General features: G+C 43.4%; 1 protein-coding gene across 1 annotated transcript in view; it reads left to right on the top strand.

Annotated features, from left to right (window-relative positions):
• The window catches only part of POLG (DNA polymerase gamma, catalytic subunit), an 89,106-nt gene that overhangs the window by 66,358 nt on the left and 8,359 nt on the right, over window positions 1-14,389 (top strand). Inside the window, 9 exon segments of the mRNA XM_030189692.1 lie at window positions 9,332-9,450; window positions 10,580-10,604; window positions 10,607-10,657; window positions 10,660-10,713; window positions 13,217-13,294; window positions 13,297-13,373; window positions 13,375-13,398; window positions 13,400-13,464; window positions 13,550-13,672. Coding sequence (XP_030045552.1) covers window positions 9,332-9,450; window positions 10,580-10,604; window positions 10,607-10,657; window positions 10,660-10,713; window positions 13,217-13,294; window positions 13,297-13,373; window positions 13,375-13,398; window positions 13,400-13,464; window positions 13,550-13,672 — 616 coding nt within the window.

Raw genomic sequence — 14,389 nt, 5'->3', positions numbered from 1 at the left:
ATTAAATAAGGCAATGCGGCCTAGCAACGAAAGAGGGAGACCGGCCCATGCTTCTAAGTATGTTTTGTCTCTCTTAAAAGTTTATGAACATTGCGGTCATATAATTATCCAGATCTGCTGTAATTTCAACTCCTAGATATCTAATATGCTCTTCAGCTCTCTGAAAGGGGAACCCTTCTCCCCATTTCCCCCCTCTGCTTGGGCCAATCTCCATCACAGTAGACTTAGTCAAATTTAATTTAAAACCCGAGAGCTGTCCGAATTCTTTAATTTTCTCTAACAGTACCTTTATGGACCGCTCTGGATTCGAGGGTTAACAGGAGGTCATCTGCGTATGCCAGCACCTTGACATTTCGGGCCCCCAGGGGAATGCCACTAATTTCATTCTCTTTCTTCAACTTTCGCAGCAACGGCTCTAAGGATAATACAAAGAGCAGAGGGGAGAGAGGGCAGCCCTGTCTTGTGCCTCTCTCTATCCGAACCTTCTCTCTCGGACTCCATTAACTAATACACTTGCCTCAGGGTGACAATATAATGTTTTAAGTGCTTGTAGATACCATCCTGAAAAGCCCACATATTCTAGAGTACTAAATAGATAATCCCACCGTACTTGGTCAAACGCTTTCTCTGCATCTAGTGCTACTACCACTGCGGGATACATGTTTTCTAAACAGGTTGCCATGGACATTAATAACCTCCGTACGTTTTGTGTTGCCTGTCTATGTCGCACAAATCCTACTTGCTCCTGCCCTATCAAGTTAGGTAAAATTCTGCTAAACGTTCTGCAAGTATTTTAGCAAGTAGCTTGGTGTCTACATTTAGTAATGATATTGGCCGGTAAGATTCTACTTTATCTGGCGCTTTCCCAGGCTTAGGGATCAGTGTAATCAATGCCTCATTGGCGTATTTAGGGAACTGGCCCTGGTTAATCACATCTTCATAGTAGTCTAATAATGCCAGTAATGCCGTGGTGGTAATAGTTTATAGTACTCCCCTGTAAACCCGTCCGGGCCAGGCGCTGATCTGAGTTTTTGGGTTTTGATGGCCTGTTGTAACTCTAGCACAGTTATTGGGGCGTTTAGCTTTTCCATCTCCTCTTTTAGTTTATCTAAACCTAGTCCCTCTAAGTATGTGTTGTTGTTTAGTCACCTGCGTTGGGCTGCATATAATCTAGCAAAATATTCAGTGAACCGATGTCCTATTCCTCTCACAGTTAGTTAGTCTTCCTTGTGCGTCCTGTAAAACAGGTATCACCCGGGGTCCTCCCCAGTTTTTAATGACTTTGGCCAGTAGCACCCGTTTTATTCCCAAATCTCTGCAGTCGGTATTTATAATACAAGAGGACCTGGTTTCTCGCTCATGTAATAACGTGTTTAGTGTGGTCTGGATCGCTTTAACTCATCCAACGTTGCTTGTCCAGGTCTATTTGCATACTTCCTTTTTGCTTTTGCATCTGCTTCTCTAAGTTTATGATACTTAACATTCTGCGTTTGTTCCTCATATTATTGTATGCAATAATGTTCCTCTTATCACTGCCTTTGAGGTCGCCCAAAATAACTGGGCTGGCTCTCTGCGTTCTTTGTTATTTTCAATGTATTCCTCCCATTTGCTACTCAGGTATGCCCTAAAATGGTGGTCGTTGTATAGATATGTCGGAAATCTCCAGCCCCCTCCACCCTGCCTATCTGCCGGTATCTCCAGGTCCAGCCAGATTAGGCATGGTCCGAGATCTCCTCAGGTCCTATCTCTGCTGTTTTAACCTTATCTATTAAAGAGCTTCTACCAACGTGTAGTCTAAACGGGCTAATGTCCCATGGGCTCTAGATCTGTGGGTATACTCGCGTTCTTGGGTGTAAGACTCTCCATGTCAACAAGGCTTAACATTCTTTGGAATGCAATAAATTCTTTATGTCTCTGCCCTGTATAATGAGAGGAGGTCGCTCGTGGTATCCTGCCTTGGGTCCGAGACTAAATTAAAATCTCCCACACTATTACTTTTAAGGCCTTATGTTGTAAAAAGCATTAACTAGTTTGTAAAGAAACCTGGGATATGCTCATTTGGGCCATATAAATTTACTATCATGAATTCCAAACCTTGTAACCATATTTTTGCAATGATATATCTTCCCTGCTTTCCTTGCGCGAGCACTTTAACGTTACATGACAGCCCTTTTCTTATTAGTATTGCTAGGCCCCCCTCCGCCCTCGTGCTGCTATTGAGTGGCATTCTCCTACCCATTCCTACACAATTTGGCATGTTCAATCATTCAGGCGTGTTTCCTGCAGCAGGCAACGTCTGCTCTGTGCCTTTTTAATGCGCTCAGTATCTTTGCCCTTTTTATGGGAGTACTAATACCTCCCACATTCCATGATATTATCCGGGCTGGCATATTACAGTTTTATTGCTATTATCCAAACTCCCAAACCATCTGTGTCAATTAGCATATGGAGCATTTGAATCTTTCTCCTGGGTGCTCCACTCCCCAATTCTAGTCTATCTTCATTTACGTATCGTAAAACTCCATAACTTATACAAAATTCTTGAACTTCGGGATTCCATTACCCCACCCCAACTGCCCCGTCCCCTTGGACCTCAGGGGAAGGAGTAAGGCCACTCGTCGTGCCTGGGGTCCCCATCCCGCCTATAACATTGTCGGTTATCTACCTAGAAACTTACATTCATATATCAAACCTCTTGGCGTTTCACTTAAGTCACTGGTCACCAACAGGAGGCTCCTATAAGTCAATTATCTTATGTTCCAATAAGTGGTGCTTGGCTTCCGCCATCGTGTTGAATGTCTGCCAAGTGTCCTGTATCTGTACTCTCAGCTTTGCTGGATATTGCATTGCGAAGCGTATCTTTTTTGCAACTAACGCTGCACAAAGTGGATGATATTGTCTCCGCCGCTCCTGCACTTCAGTTGAGAAGTCCTGAAAAATTAAAATGTTTTTCCCATTGTATTTGAGCGAGTCTCTTTAATCTGAATCCTTGCAATACTTCTACTTTATGTCTATAATTTAAAATTTTCGCCACCACAACGCGGTCTGTTTTGGTTCTCCATTTTCCGGCCTACGCGGTGAGCCCTTTCTATCATCAAGGCGCCCATGGTATCCGTTGTAGCTAGTTCTTTAGACAGCCAATTTTCCAGCCATATTTCCAAATTTCGTTCAGGAAGGGATTCATCCAAACCCACAATGCGTATGTTGTTACGGCGAGCGCGGTTTTCCAGATCCTCTAACTTGTTCGCCTGCTCGTTTAACTGTTGTTTTGTTGCGGCGAAGTCTGGGCCGTAACTTCTGGTATCATCCTCTAATGCTGATATTCGGACCTCCGCATCCGCCACTCGCGTTTGTAATCCTTCGAGCCGTGAGTTAAAGCCCTCTAGTTTGCGGTCTAAAGCCGCCCACTTGGGTTCCCAGGCCTTTGCGATGGCTGAGGTTAGTTGGTCTAACTGTGCGTCAGTGAATTCTTTTGGCGCCATCTCCCATCGTCGGCCATCTTGGGCTCTCCTCCACTCGATTTTACCTGCTCTTTTATATATTGGTATTGTTTTTTTAACAAGTTGCCTGCTTCTGTGTTTTGTTTTGTTTTTTTTAATATCTTTATTAAGAGCCACAAGGTATCAACCTAGGTTCTGTGGCATCATAGAAAGAAGTAAATTGGCAGACTAGGTCATAGGTATTAGAATGGTATAATTGAAGTTTGTTTCTTTAATTATGCCCATATCACGCTCTTCAAATACAGTCAAATAAAGCAACATTGTGAAACATGCCACAACTCATGAAGCAGTCTATTGTTTTTGTTATCTGTACGTGAATCCAAGCTAATAGTAAATCAACTGAACAGGTCAGGATCTCATTTCTCAGCCCCATGCAGTTTTAATTCTAGTTGCCTTTACCTACCTTTATTTTATTTTTTATTTATACATTTGTACCCCACATTTTCCAACCTGGAGGTAAGTTCAGTGTGGCTTACAGTTAACTTATGTAGACAAGTATCAAAGTTGTTGGAGGTGGATGCAATCCTAGTTCAGTTTGTGAGCTTGTGCTTTGATGTTTCGGCTGGGATCTCCTGACTATGTGATTTTGTCGGAGAGGAATTTCCTGAAGAGATGAACTTTCATGTGTTTTTGGAATGTTAGATAGTTCTCCATGTTTTAAGTCTTTTGGTAGAGAGATCTAGGTTTTGGTGCAGATGTATGTGAAGCTGGTTGTAAGTGTGGATTTGTATCTTAGGCCTTGACATTTAGGATACTGTAGTGTTAAATAGGATCTTGCATTCTTGTTTATGTTGCATATTGGTAAATCTGTCAGGCCTGTCATGTATTCTGGAGTGAGGCTATAGATAGTTTATGGGCTAGGGTACATATCTTGAATTGTATTCGTGCTTTGATGGGTACTCAGTGTAAGTTTTGGAGAGTAGTGGTCTCACTCTGTCTAATCGTTTTTTTCTGCTGTTTGTATTTTTTAAAATGTTCCTTGCATCCTTGTATATTCCATTGCAGTAATCCGCATAGGCAAGGACCATAGTTTGGACAAGTGTGTGGAATACATCTTTGGGGAGATAGTTTTTACACGCTTCAGTTTCCACATAGTGTGGAATATTTCTTGGTGGTGTTTGTAACCTGATCATCAAAGGAAAGATGACTGTTGACGGTAATTCCTAGTTTTTCGTTTGTCTACTTGGGAGCGGTGTTCCACTGGCGATGATGTTTGTGAAGCATTCATTATTGTTTGGAGATGTTAGTAATAGGCAGTTGGTTTTTTTCCCTGTTTAATTTTTATTTAATCACTGAGGCCCAGGCCTCCATGGTATTTATGCTATCTGATATCTTGATAGTAATTTCAGATAGATTCTTCTTGAAAGGGATAAATATTGTCACATCATCGGCATATATGAAAGGGTTGAGGCCCGTTTGAACAGGCAAGGGGTTCCATCATTAGGTTGAAAAGTATTAGAGAGAGTGGTGAGCCCTGGGGAAACGTCAACCGCTTTCCATTGAGAAGAGATTGTGGAATTCATCTTTACTTGGTAAGATCTGGTAGTTAGAATCTATTGAACCATTCGCACACTTTCCCTCCGATGCAGATTTTATCGAGTATTCTCTGCAAGATTTGGTGATCAACCATGTCGAATGCACTGTACATGTTGGAACTGTAGAGAGGAGTTTTTCTCAATTAAAATTTCCTTTTTGAATTTCGCTAATAGTGTGATCACCACTGTTTCTGTGCTGTACTGAGTTCTGAAGCCTGATTGAGAGTCGTGTAATATGGGGAATTTATTTATATAGTCAACTAGTTGGTTTGCCCTTATGCCTTCCATTACTTTGGTCATCCTTGATGTTTTTCTTGGCATTCTTAGGGATAGGTGTGAGCATAATGTTGCCTTTTTCTCTTGGGAATCGACCTTCCGAAACATGAAGTTGAGATGGGAGATTAGTTGGTCAATGAATCGATCAGGGGTGATTTCAGAATGTAATCGGGACACGTGTTCAAAATGCAGTAAGCAGTGGAGACGTTTCTTACCGTTTCACCTACTTTTGTGAACTGGGAGAAGGCCATCCAAGTTCTGTCCACTGGGGTTTCTTCGAGGGAATAATCCATTTCATCTATAAAAAAAAAATTCTAGGTTGGTGTCATTGAGGCATATTTTCAAAGCACTTAGCCTTCCAAAGTTCCATAGAAACCTATGGAACTTTGGAAGGCTAAGTGCTTTGAAAATATGCCTCAGTGTGTGTTAAGCTCTTCCTTAGATTTAGGATCTTCTCTTCGAAGTGTCTGGCCATTTCATTTGCTGATGGGGGTTCTTCGTCATTGTTATTTGTTTGATATTTAGTAGATTGCTTACGAGCTTGTATAGTTTTTTCATGTCTCTATAGTCGGTGCCTACTTGGGGCCCTGTTTACTAAGGCACGTTAGCGTTTTTAACGTGCGTACAATTAGCGTGCGCACTAACCATGTAGGCGCCTATAGCGATATTGTACGGTGCGTACACAGTTGACGTGCATACATTGTTAACGCGCGTTAAAAACACTAAACGCCTATAGTGCTTCGTTTAACCTGTCTTATTTTATCTTGTATTTATTTCGTGCATCCCTCCATGCGGTTCTGTTGATTTCACTCTTGTTTTTCATCCATAATCGTTCTAGTCTTCTGCAGTTTGTCTTTAGTGCTTTCAGATCTGTATTGTACCATGGGGCTACTTTGTGGTTTCGTCTGTTTTAGTTTCATAGGAGCTATTTCATCACGTATGATTGTGCTTCTTTTGTCCCATTCGGATAAGAATTCTTCTGAGTCAGTTGTTGGTGACCATTGATCTCGTACATAGCTTTACAAAATTTAGTTTGATCAACTTTACTTTGCGATATGTATGTTTTTAATGTCTGTGGTGAGGGGTCCTATGTTCTTTCCACTGGATGTCATGTTTAGTTTAAAGTGGTCGAACCAAGGAGTTTGAGTAATTTCAGGTCTTGTATTTTGAAGTCTGTGTCCAATGAGAATCGATATGCGATTAGGTCTAGGGCATGGCCTTTGATGTGAGTTGCAGTCACAGATGGTCTTTGGAAGTCCCATAATTGAAGGAATTTGTTGCATTCTTTGGTGGTAACTGTGCTCAGGTCTTCTAGATGTAGGTTGATATCTCCTAGAACTAGAGGACATGAATTGAGGTTGAAGGGGGCAGACTCAGGACTAATATCAGGAAGTATTTTTTCACGGAGAGGGTGGTGGATATGTGGAATGCCCTCCCATGGGAGGTTGGTGGAGATGAAAACGGTAATGGAATTCAAACATGCGTGGGATAAATACAAAGGAATCCTGTTTAGAAGAATGGTTCCGTGGAATCTTAGCGGAGATTGGGTGGGAACGCCGTAATTGGAAACAAACGGGAGCTGGGCAGACTTCTATGGTCTGTGCTCGATCGTGACTGAATAGATAGGGATGGGCTGGAGTGTAAATTTTAAGGGGCTTCGATGTTAGCTTCAGAACTTAGTACAGAACAGTACTGGGCAGACTTCTATGGTCTGTGCCCTGAGAAAGGCAAGGACAAATCAAAACTCGGGTATCATATAAAGTATCACATACCATGTAAATGAGCTTATCTTGTTGGGCAGACTGGATGGACCGTACAGGTCTTTATCTGCTGTCATTTACTATGTTTACTATGAGGCATATTTTCAAAGCACTTAGACCTTTACAACAGTTCCATAGGAACCTATGGAACTTTGTAAGATCTAAGTGCTTTGAAAAATGAGCCCCTATGTAACTTGTCCCGATAACTATGGCAAAGGGTCTACATTATAGACTATGAGTTCCAAAGGACTATCAAGTTTCATATTAAGTATGATCTTACATAAACAATTATGCTGAACTATGTCTAGCTAGTTATAAGATGTAATGTAATATTGTTTACTGTATACTGAACAGTTCCATTGTAAGTTATTACTAATTAATGTTAGCTAATCTTTTGATAATATTCTGTTAAATGTACTGCTTAGAACTTGTCAGTAAAGCAGTTTATAAATGCCAAATTAAATTAAATTGTGTGTGAGATGAAGTCCATGAAGTTTAGTTGTGTCTCTTTCCGTTTCCTGGGGGTTTGTAAAATAGGACACCGCACAGGTGGTTGTATGAGTTCTGTCGGTGATCTTATCTAAGCTATTCTAGTTGTGTCGTTATGGATTCTGCAGTTGCTACCCATGATAAGAAAGATCTGTAGATCACTGCACTACTGCCGCCTTTCTTCCCCTTTCTGGTCCAGTGCAAGATTTTGTAGTTCTAGGAGCAAAGGTCTAAGATTATAGGGTCGTCTTTGTCATGGATCCATGTTTCGTTGAGGAATACTAGGCCAAGGTCTTCGTCCAATATCCAGTCTTTTGTTTCTGTTTGTTTACCGCTGATTCTAGTGTTGATGTATCCACTGGTATGGGAGGGTAACTGTCTTCTGTAAGTTTTTTGTTGATTTTTAATTACTTGGCGTGCTTTTGGATTTGAAGACGTTTAGTTGGCTTCCTGGTTCTCTGTTGTATTTGGTCGTTTTTGGAGTGTTCTGTATTGCTTAAGGCTTCCCATCTGTCTGTTGGGCGGCGATGTTAGGGTAATTACGGTTGCAGAGTATTGGTATTCTGTTGTTCTCCTTTTGTGTTAGAGCTTCCGAGATGGTTAGTAGCATTAGGGTGATTAGCCCTGCTAGCAGTTTTGTGATGTGCATTTGCCCTTTATAGTGAGCAAAAAGTGTTGATATTTTTCTGTTCCCTATTGATGAAGAGGATGTGAATCCCTGGTCGTTATGTAGTTATCCCCTGCACTGTAGACGTGGTGAGATTCCTACTGTTGTGAGACTTCTCCTTTGTAAGGAAGCCATGGTCCCTTTGAGGTGTTTGTAGAGAGTTCGTTTTTTTTTTTTCTTGTTTCTTCTTACTTTTTCTTCCTTTTCGTTTTTTCTTCCTTTTCGTTTCTTCCCTTCAATCTTCCTTCTCTTTTTTTAATAGTCCTTCCCTTTCTTTTTCCTTCTTTCCCTTCTCTTGTCACCTCCTTGTTGTCTCCTTTATCTTTTCCCTTCCCTTTCTTTTTTCTGTTCTTTTCTCAGCCTTTAATTCTTTCCTGTTCTTCCCTCTACCCCCTCTTCTTTCTTTCTTTTTTCTCTATGCATATTACTTATTCCAATCTAGTTCCTTTTCCTGTTGCAAGTGGCAGAGCAATGACCCTGCTCTTCACCTAGCTGCAGGTTCAACAGCGTCAGCAGCAGAATGAGAAAAAAACACAAGAGATTCAGAGTTTAGCGCAGCATGGGTTTGCCTTTAGTCTTCATTGTTTCTATGGCTTTCCGCTCTGGTATCCAGCGCCGATGTGGGTGGGGGGGGGGGGGGGGAGGGGGGAAGACACGGACATCAACACAACCCCTTTCAGCAGTATGTTCTCTACCAGCACATTTTTCCAGTGCCGCTGCAATACATGTTTGGGCCCTCTGTCTCCCAGTGTCCGCTACATCCGAAGGAATCTCAGGGACAGTGGCCCCATCGCTTTTGGTCCACCTTTAGTTTTAGCCAGCTCCTCACAAACACAGTCCTATGAAAATCATTCATGGACTACCACCCCTCCATTCCTATTTTTGTTTGTCTCCTGTGGTCATGCTTCTGGCCCTTCAGTTCTGGCAGAGCTCTTCTTTCTAAATAACTTGCCCTGTCAGGTGTTTATACTAGGATTTTACATTTTAACTGGGCTTCCAAAAATATACTGGTTTGTCTTTGAACGCTACTCTTCTCTTTCTTATGCACTGTGGGCAAAGAGTAACTTGGGATCCTGTTGATAGTGATACTTTGCATTTTTCCAGGCCATCCTGACTATGATGACGAGAGGTAAATATGGTTCCATCTACCACAGGTGATCACTGCTGGGACAATCACCCGTCGAGCTGTAGAGCCCACCTGGCTAACTGCAAGCAATGCTAGAGTATGAGACTTTTTATTTACTTATTCAAATAAGTTAGTCCATTATTCAAAGCTACTCAGTGCAACGTATAATAGTAGAGGTGACCTGAATTTTGGTTTTGGCACCAAAACTGGACTGAAATTGGGTTTTGGATAAAAATGCCTATGCATTTTTGGGATAAACATGAAAACCTCATTCCTTCCCCCTCCTGCCATCCTGGTTCCAGTCAAAAAATGGCTGCTGGGACTTCCTGCGGCAGTCTCGGCATCCATTGCGATGGAGCAGTGGCACAGGGCAGGGAACAAGTGGGGGTTTGTTCCTGCCATGGACGACACCATAAGACCACCAAGCCTTCTAAGGTAGGCCTGGGGAGGGAAGTGATGTGGGGGAAGGGCAGTGGAGAGAACAGGAAGGGTGGCTCAGGGGGAAACTTTTTTTTTGTCAGGTGTGGGAGCAGCCAATTTCGGTCACAGATTTGAGACCCTGGGTTCGGTCAGGCTCTATATAATCGTAACATAAAAGAATGACCATGTAAACAAATAACAATCACAACGTAATAAAAAACTAGCCCAAAAAGGTTAAAAGCCACACTAATCATAAAATTAACTTAATTGGCTTTTTTGAGCCTTATTTTTTTTGGGAACAGGAATTCCATATCACAGGCCCAGCTGCTGAAAAGACTTATTGTCTATTATCAGTGTGTTATCTCCGAAGAAACAACAATTAAATCATGAGGCTCTTATAGACTGCATCAGGGCACGTATTTTCAAGTTCTGTGCATAGCCAGGACTTTGCTCAGAAAAAGTACTGTAGATAATGGAAAGCAGGGGCAAAACCAGATGTGCATTTTGGGTATTCTCTCCTCGCCGCCACCATCCGCCGCAACATTGAGGCATACCTTTGCTAGTTGGGATGCCAAGCCCCTGCCAGCCAAAGAGGTCTCCTCTGCAAGTCCTGCCTGTGCTGTGCGTAAGTCAGCAGAGCACTTCAACCGTCAACGTCAGCACCTCCCACGCATGCTCAGTTCAGATAAAATAGATTAGCTAAAACTGTCTTCAGTAGCCAGTTTATATTGTGCGTAGTAAACATTTAGTAGCAATTGAGTGTGGGAAGAACAGCAGTACAACTCGTATGATGGTGTTTTTAACAGCCGGACCGAGTTGGCAGTGAACTGAAGCCATGGTGCAGGTGCCTCCTGGGTATCACCTTGTCGGAGCAGATGTGGATTCTCAGAGCTCTGGATAGCAGCAATACTTGGAGAAGCTCATTTTGCTGGCATGCATGGTAAGAGACAACCAGGCCTGCATTGTGAACGGTTCAAATGTGGCTGTAGAATCATTCCTTAGAGAACATGAGGATTAATGACCTTTTTTTTTTCGTTTTTGTTTCCCGCGCTTTCCCACTCACGGCAGGCTCAATGCGGCGTACATGGGTAATGGAGGGTTAAGTGACTTGCCCAGAAGTCACAAGGAGCTGCCTGTGCCTGAAGTGGGAATTGCAACTCAGTTCCCCAGGACCAAAGTCCACCACCCTAACCACTAGGCCACTCCTCCACTGTTGCTACTATTGGAAATTCTACATGGAATGTTGCTGTTCCACTAGCAACATTCCATGTAGAGTCGGCCCTTGCAGATCACCATGTGGCTGCGCAGGCTTCTGCTTCTGTGAGTCTGACGTCCTGCAGGACGTCAGACTCACAGAAACAGAAGCCTGCGCAGCCTTCTACATGGAATGTTGCTAGTGGAATAGCAACATTCCATGTAGAATCTCAATAGTATCTATTTTATTTTTGTTACATTTGTACCCCGCACTTTCCCCACTCATGGCAGGCTCAATGCGGCTTACATGAGACAATGGGACAATGGAGGGTTAAGTGACTTGCCTGTGCCTGAAGTGGGAATCGAACTCAGTTCCCACCCTAACCAAAGTCCACCACCCTAACCACTAGGCCACTCCTCCACCGTTGCTACTGTTGGAGATTCTACATGGAAGTTGCTATTCCAACATTCATGTAGAAGTCGATAGTCGGCCCTTGCAGATCACCAATGTGGCCGCGCAGGCTTCTACATGGAATCTGCTAGTGGAATAGCAACATTCCATATAGAGTCTCCAAATAGTATCTATTTATTTTTGTTCATTTGTACCTGCGCTTTCCCGCTCATGGCAGGCTCAATTCGGCCTTACATGGGGCAATGGAGGGTAAGTGACTTGCCCAGAGTCACAAGGAGCTGCCTGTGGCCTGAAGTGGGAATCGAACTCAGTTTCCCCCAGGACCAAAGTCCACCACCCTAACCACTATGGCCACTCCTCCACCTATCTAGCTGGTATTCTTTCCCAGAGAACTAGGAACAGTTTATCGGATTGAGTTTTTTTTTCTCAGATGTCTTGTTACATCTTCTTTTAAGTATATTTTATGTACTCCAGCTCAAGGAATCTAGATAGATGTGCCATCCTATTTTGACTTTTCTATTATGGAATAAATACTTTGGTTGCCGCATTAGTTCACTTGACTCTGTGGAAATTAGATTGAGACGTAATGTGATAGCTCTTGAAAACTAGTCACAAAATGACTTTGAGTTTGGCCAATAAAAGGTGCCTTTCTTTAAAACAAAATAAGGAATGACAACATTTTGTTTGTTTGTTCTCAGGAAGGGCGGTATAGAAAGTCGAAATAAACCATTTTGTAAACAAAAGACAAATGAACAGTTGCATTTGTTTTTCTTTCATTTAGTTTATTGCACACCTGCCTGCTCCCTTCCCCTCCTTCCAAGTAGCAGAATTAAAAAAAAAAAAAATCCCATACTTGGTTTCCCAACATTCACATCCCGTAACTTTACCCAGTCAAGGGGTCCCACTAGGACAAGAGCAATCTCCTGTTCCATTATATAGCTTCCCACTATTTCAGATCTGTGGGATAGTTGTGTCCATCAACCAACAGGTGGAAATAGAGAACTGAAAACTGAGCTGGGACTTATTTATTTTATTTATTTGTTACATTTGTATCCCACAATTTTCCCACCTACCGGTTCCCCGAAATAAGACACTGTCTTATATTAATTTTTGCTCCCCAAGACGCGCTAGGTCTTATTTTCAGGGGATGTCTTATTTTTCGGGTAAACATCGGGGTTGCTCCCCTCCTGAGGTCGCCCCCCCTCCACCCGCCCTCTGTTGCTCCCAGAACTAACCTTTAAACGCCTCCTTCACCTTTGCAGCAAGCAGCAGCAGGGCAGGCCACTCCTTCCTTCCGTGTCTCGCCCTCACCTGATGTAACGGTCTGCAAGGGTGGGGCAAGGAAGGAAGGAGAGGTCTGCCCTGCTGCTGCTTGCTGCAAAGGTGAAAGGAGGTGCTCCAGGTTAGTTCCGGGGGTGTGGAGGGGGCCCGGCGATCTCGGGTGGGGGGGTGACCTCGGGTGGGGAGGGGGGTCCGGGGGCGGGCCTTGTCCGGCTCTCGGCGGCCCTGCTTCAAAAGAAAAACTTTGCTAGGTCTTACTTTGGGGGAGGCCTTATATTTCGGGGAAACAGGGTATTTGCAGGCTCAATGTGGCTTCCATCGTACGGAGGTGCGTTTTGCAGTCTCCGGGTGTTTACAAATACAGAGTGATGTTGAGATGAGATGAAGTTCATTTGGGACAGCCACATAAGGTCATTGAACAGTGGGAGAGTTGTGGTTTTGTGCATTTTGACTTTGACTGCATAGATTTTCCTATATACGCATAGAGTAGTGGGTGGACTGAAGTTGTTGCTAATTCTGATGTAAAGTTTTAGAATATTTCCTACCCTCTGCCCAGGCTGCACTGCCTTCGGCTGGATGACTCTTCAGGGTAAAAAGAGCAATGCTACAGATCTGCACAGCAGAATTGCCTCAACTGTGGCATCAGCCGAGAACACGCTAAAGTTTTCAACTACGGGCGCATCTACGGAGCAGGCCAGCCTTTTGCGGAGCGGCCTCCTAATGCAGTTCAATCATCGTCCTTACACAGCAACAAGCTGAAGAGAAGGCAAAGCAGATGTACTCTGTAACCAAGGGGATCCGGCGGTGGGTAGCAGCTTCACATACATACCAAAGCTGTCCGTAAGGGTTTGTTAACAAGTAATGGTTTGAGATGGCTTGGTGTTTTTAGGTATATACTGTCAGAGGAAGGAGAGTGGCTGGCGGAGGAGCTGGGGATACCTCTGGACAGAGCAGAAGATGGCACAGTTTCCTTACAAGTTGTGAGAAACATACAGAGGGAGGCTGCAAAAAAGTAAGAGCTTTACTTATCTGATGGCAGTGTGGCTTTATTTGCTTTTGTCTCATCCAATCAGATCTATTGATGACATCTTTATAGCGCTCTAGATTTTTTTTTTTTGTCTGTGTTCTAACACTGCAAGAGCTTTAGTCCAGAAGTTTTCTCCTGCTCCTGTTGGCCTCCAGCTTAATTGGAACCAGAGATGGGATTTGGTACCATCAGATTCATTTGCATTACCTAGGCTTTTTTTTTTTTCTTGTTCTCCCAACTTGATCCAGTTATCACTAGAATCCACAAATCATGGCTCCTTCTGGAACACAAATAATATGAATGATTAAGACTTCTCCCTCTTTTACAAGGCTACACCAGCCCAGGAAGCGTAAGACTTTACATAGTAATAAAACCCAGGTTCTTCACATAGTAACATAGTAGATGACGGCAGAAAAAAGACCTGCGCAGTCCATCCAGTCTGCCAAGAAGATAAATTCATATGTGCTACTTTTTTATTTGTACTGTCCTCTTCAGTGCACAGACCGTATAAGTCTGCCCAGCACTATCCCCGCCTCCAACCACCAACCCCGCCTCCCAACCACCAGCTCTGGCACAGACCGTATAAGTCTGCCCAGCACTAGTCCCGCCTCCCCACCACCAGCCCCGGCACAGACCGTATAAGTCTGCCCAGCACTAGTCCCGCCTCCCAACCACGTGCTCCAGTAAATCACCTCTACAGTT

This window comes from Microcaecilia unicolor, chromosome 1, assembly GCF_901765095.1.
Source record: "Microcaecilia unicolor chromosome 1, aMicUni1.1, whole genome shotgun sequence".
Classification (NCBI taxonomy): Eukaryota; Metazoa; Chordata; class Amphibia; order Gymnophiona; family Siphonopidae; genus Microcaecilia; species Microcaecilia unicolor.
This window is presented reverse-complemented; position numbering and strand designations above follow the sequence as displayed.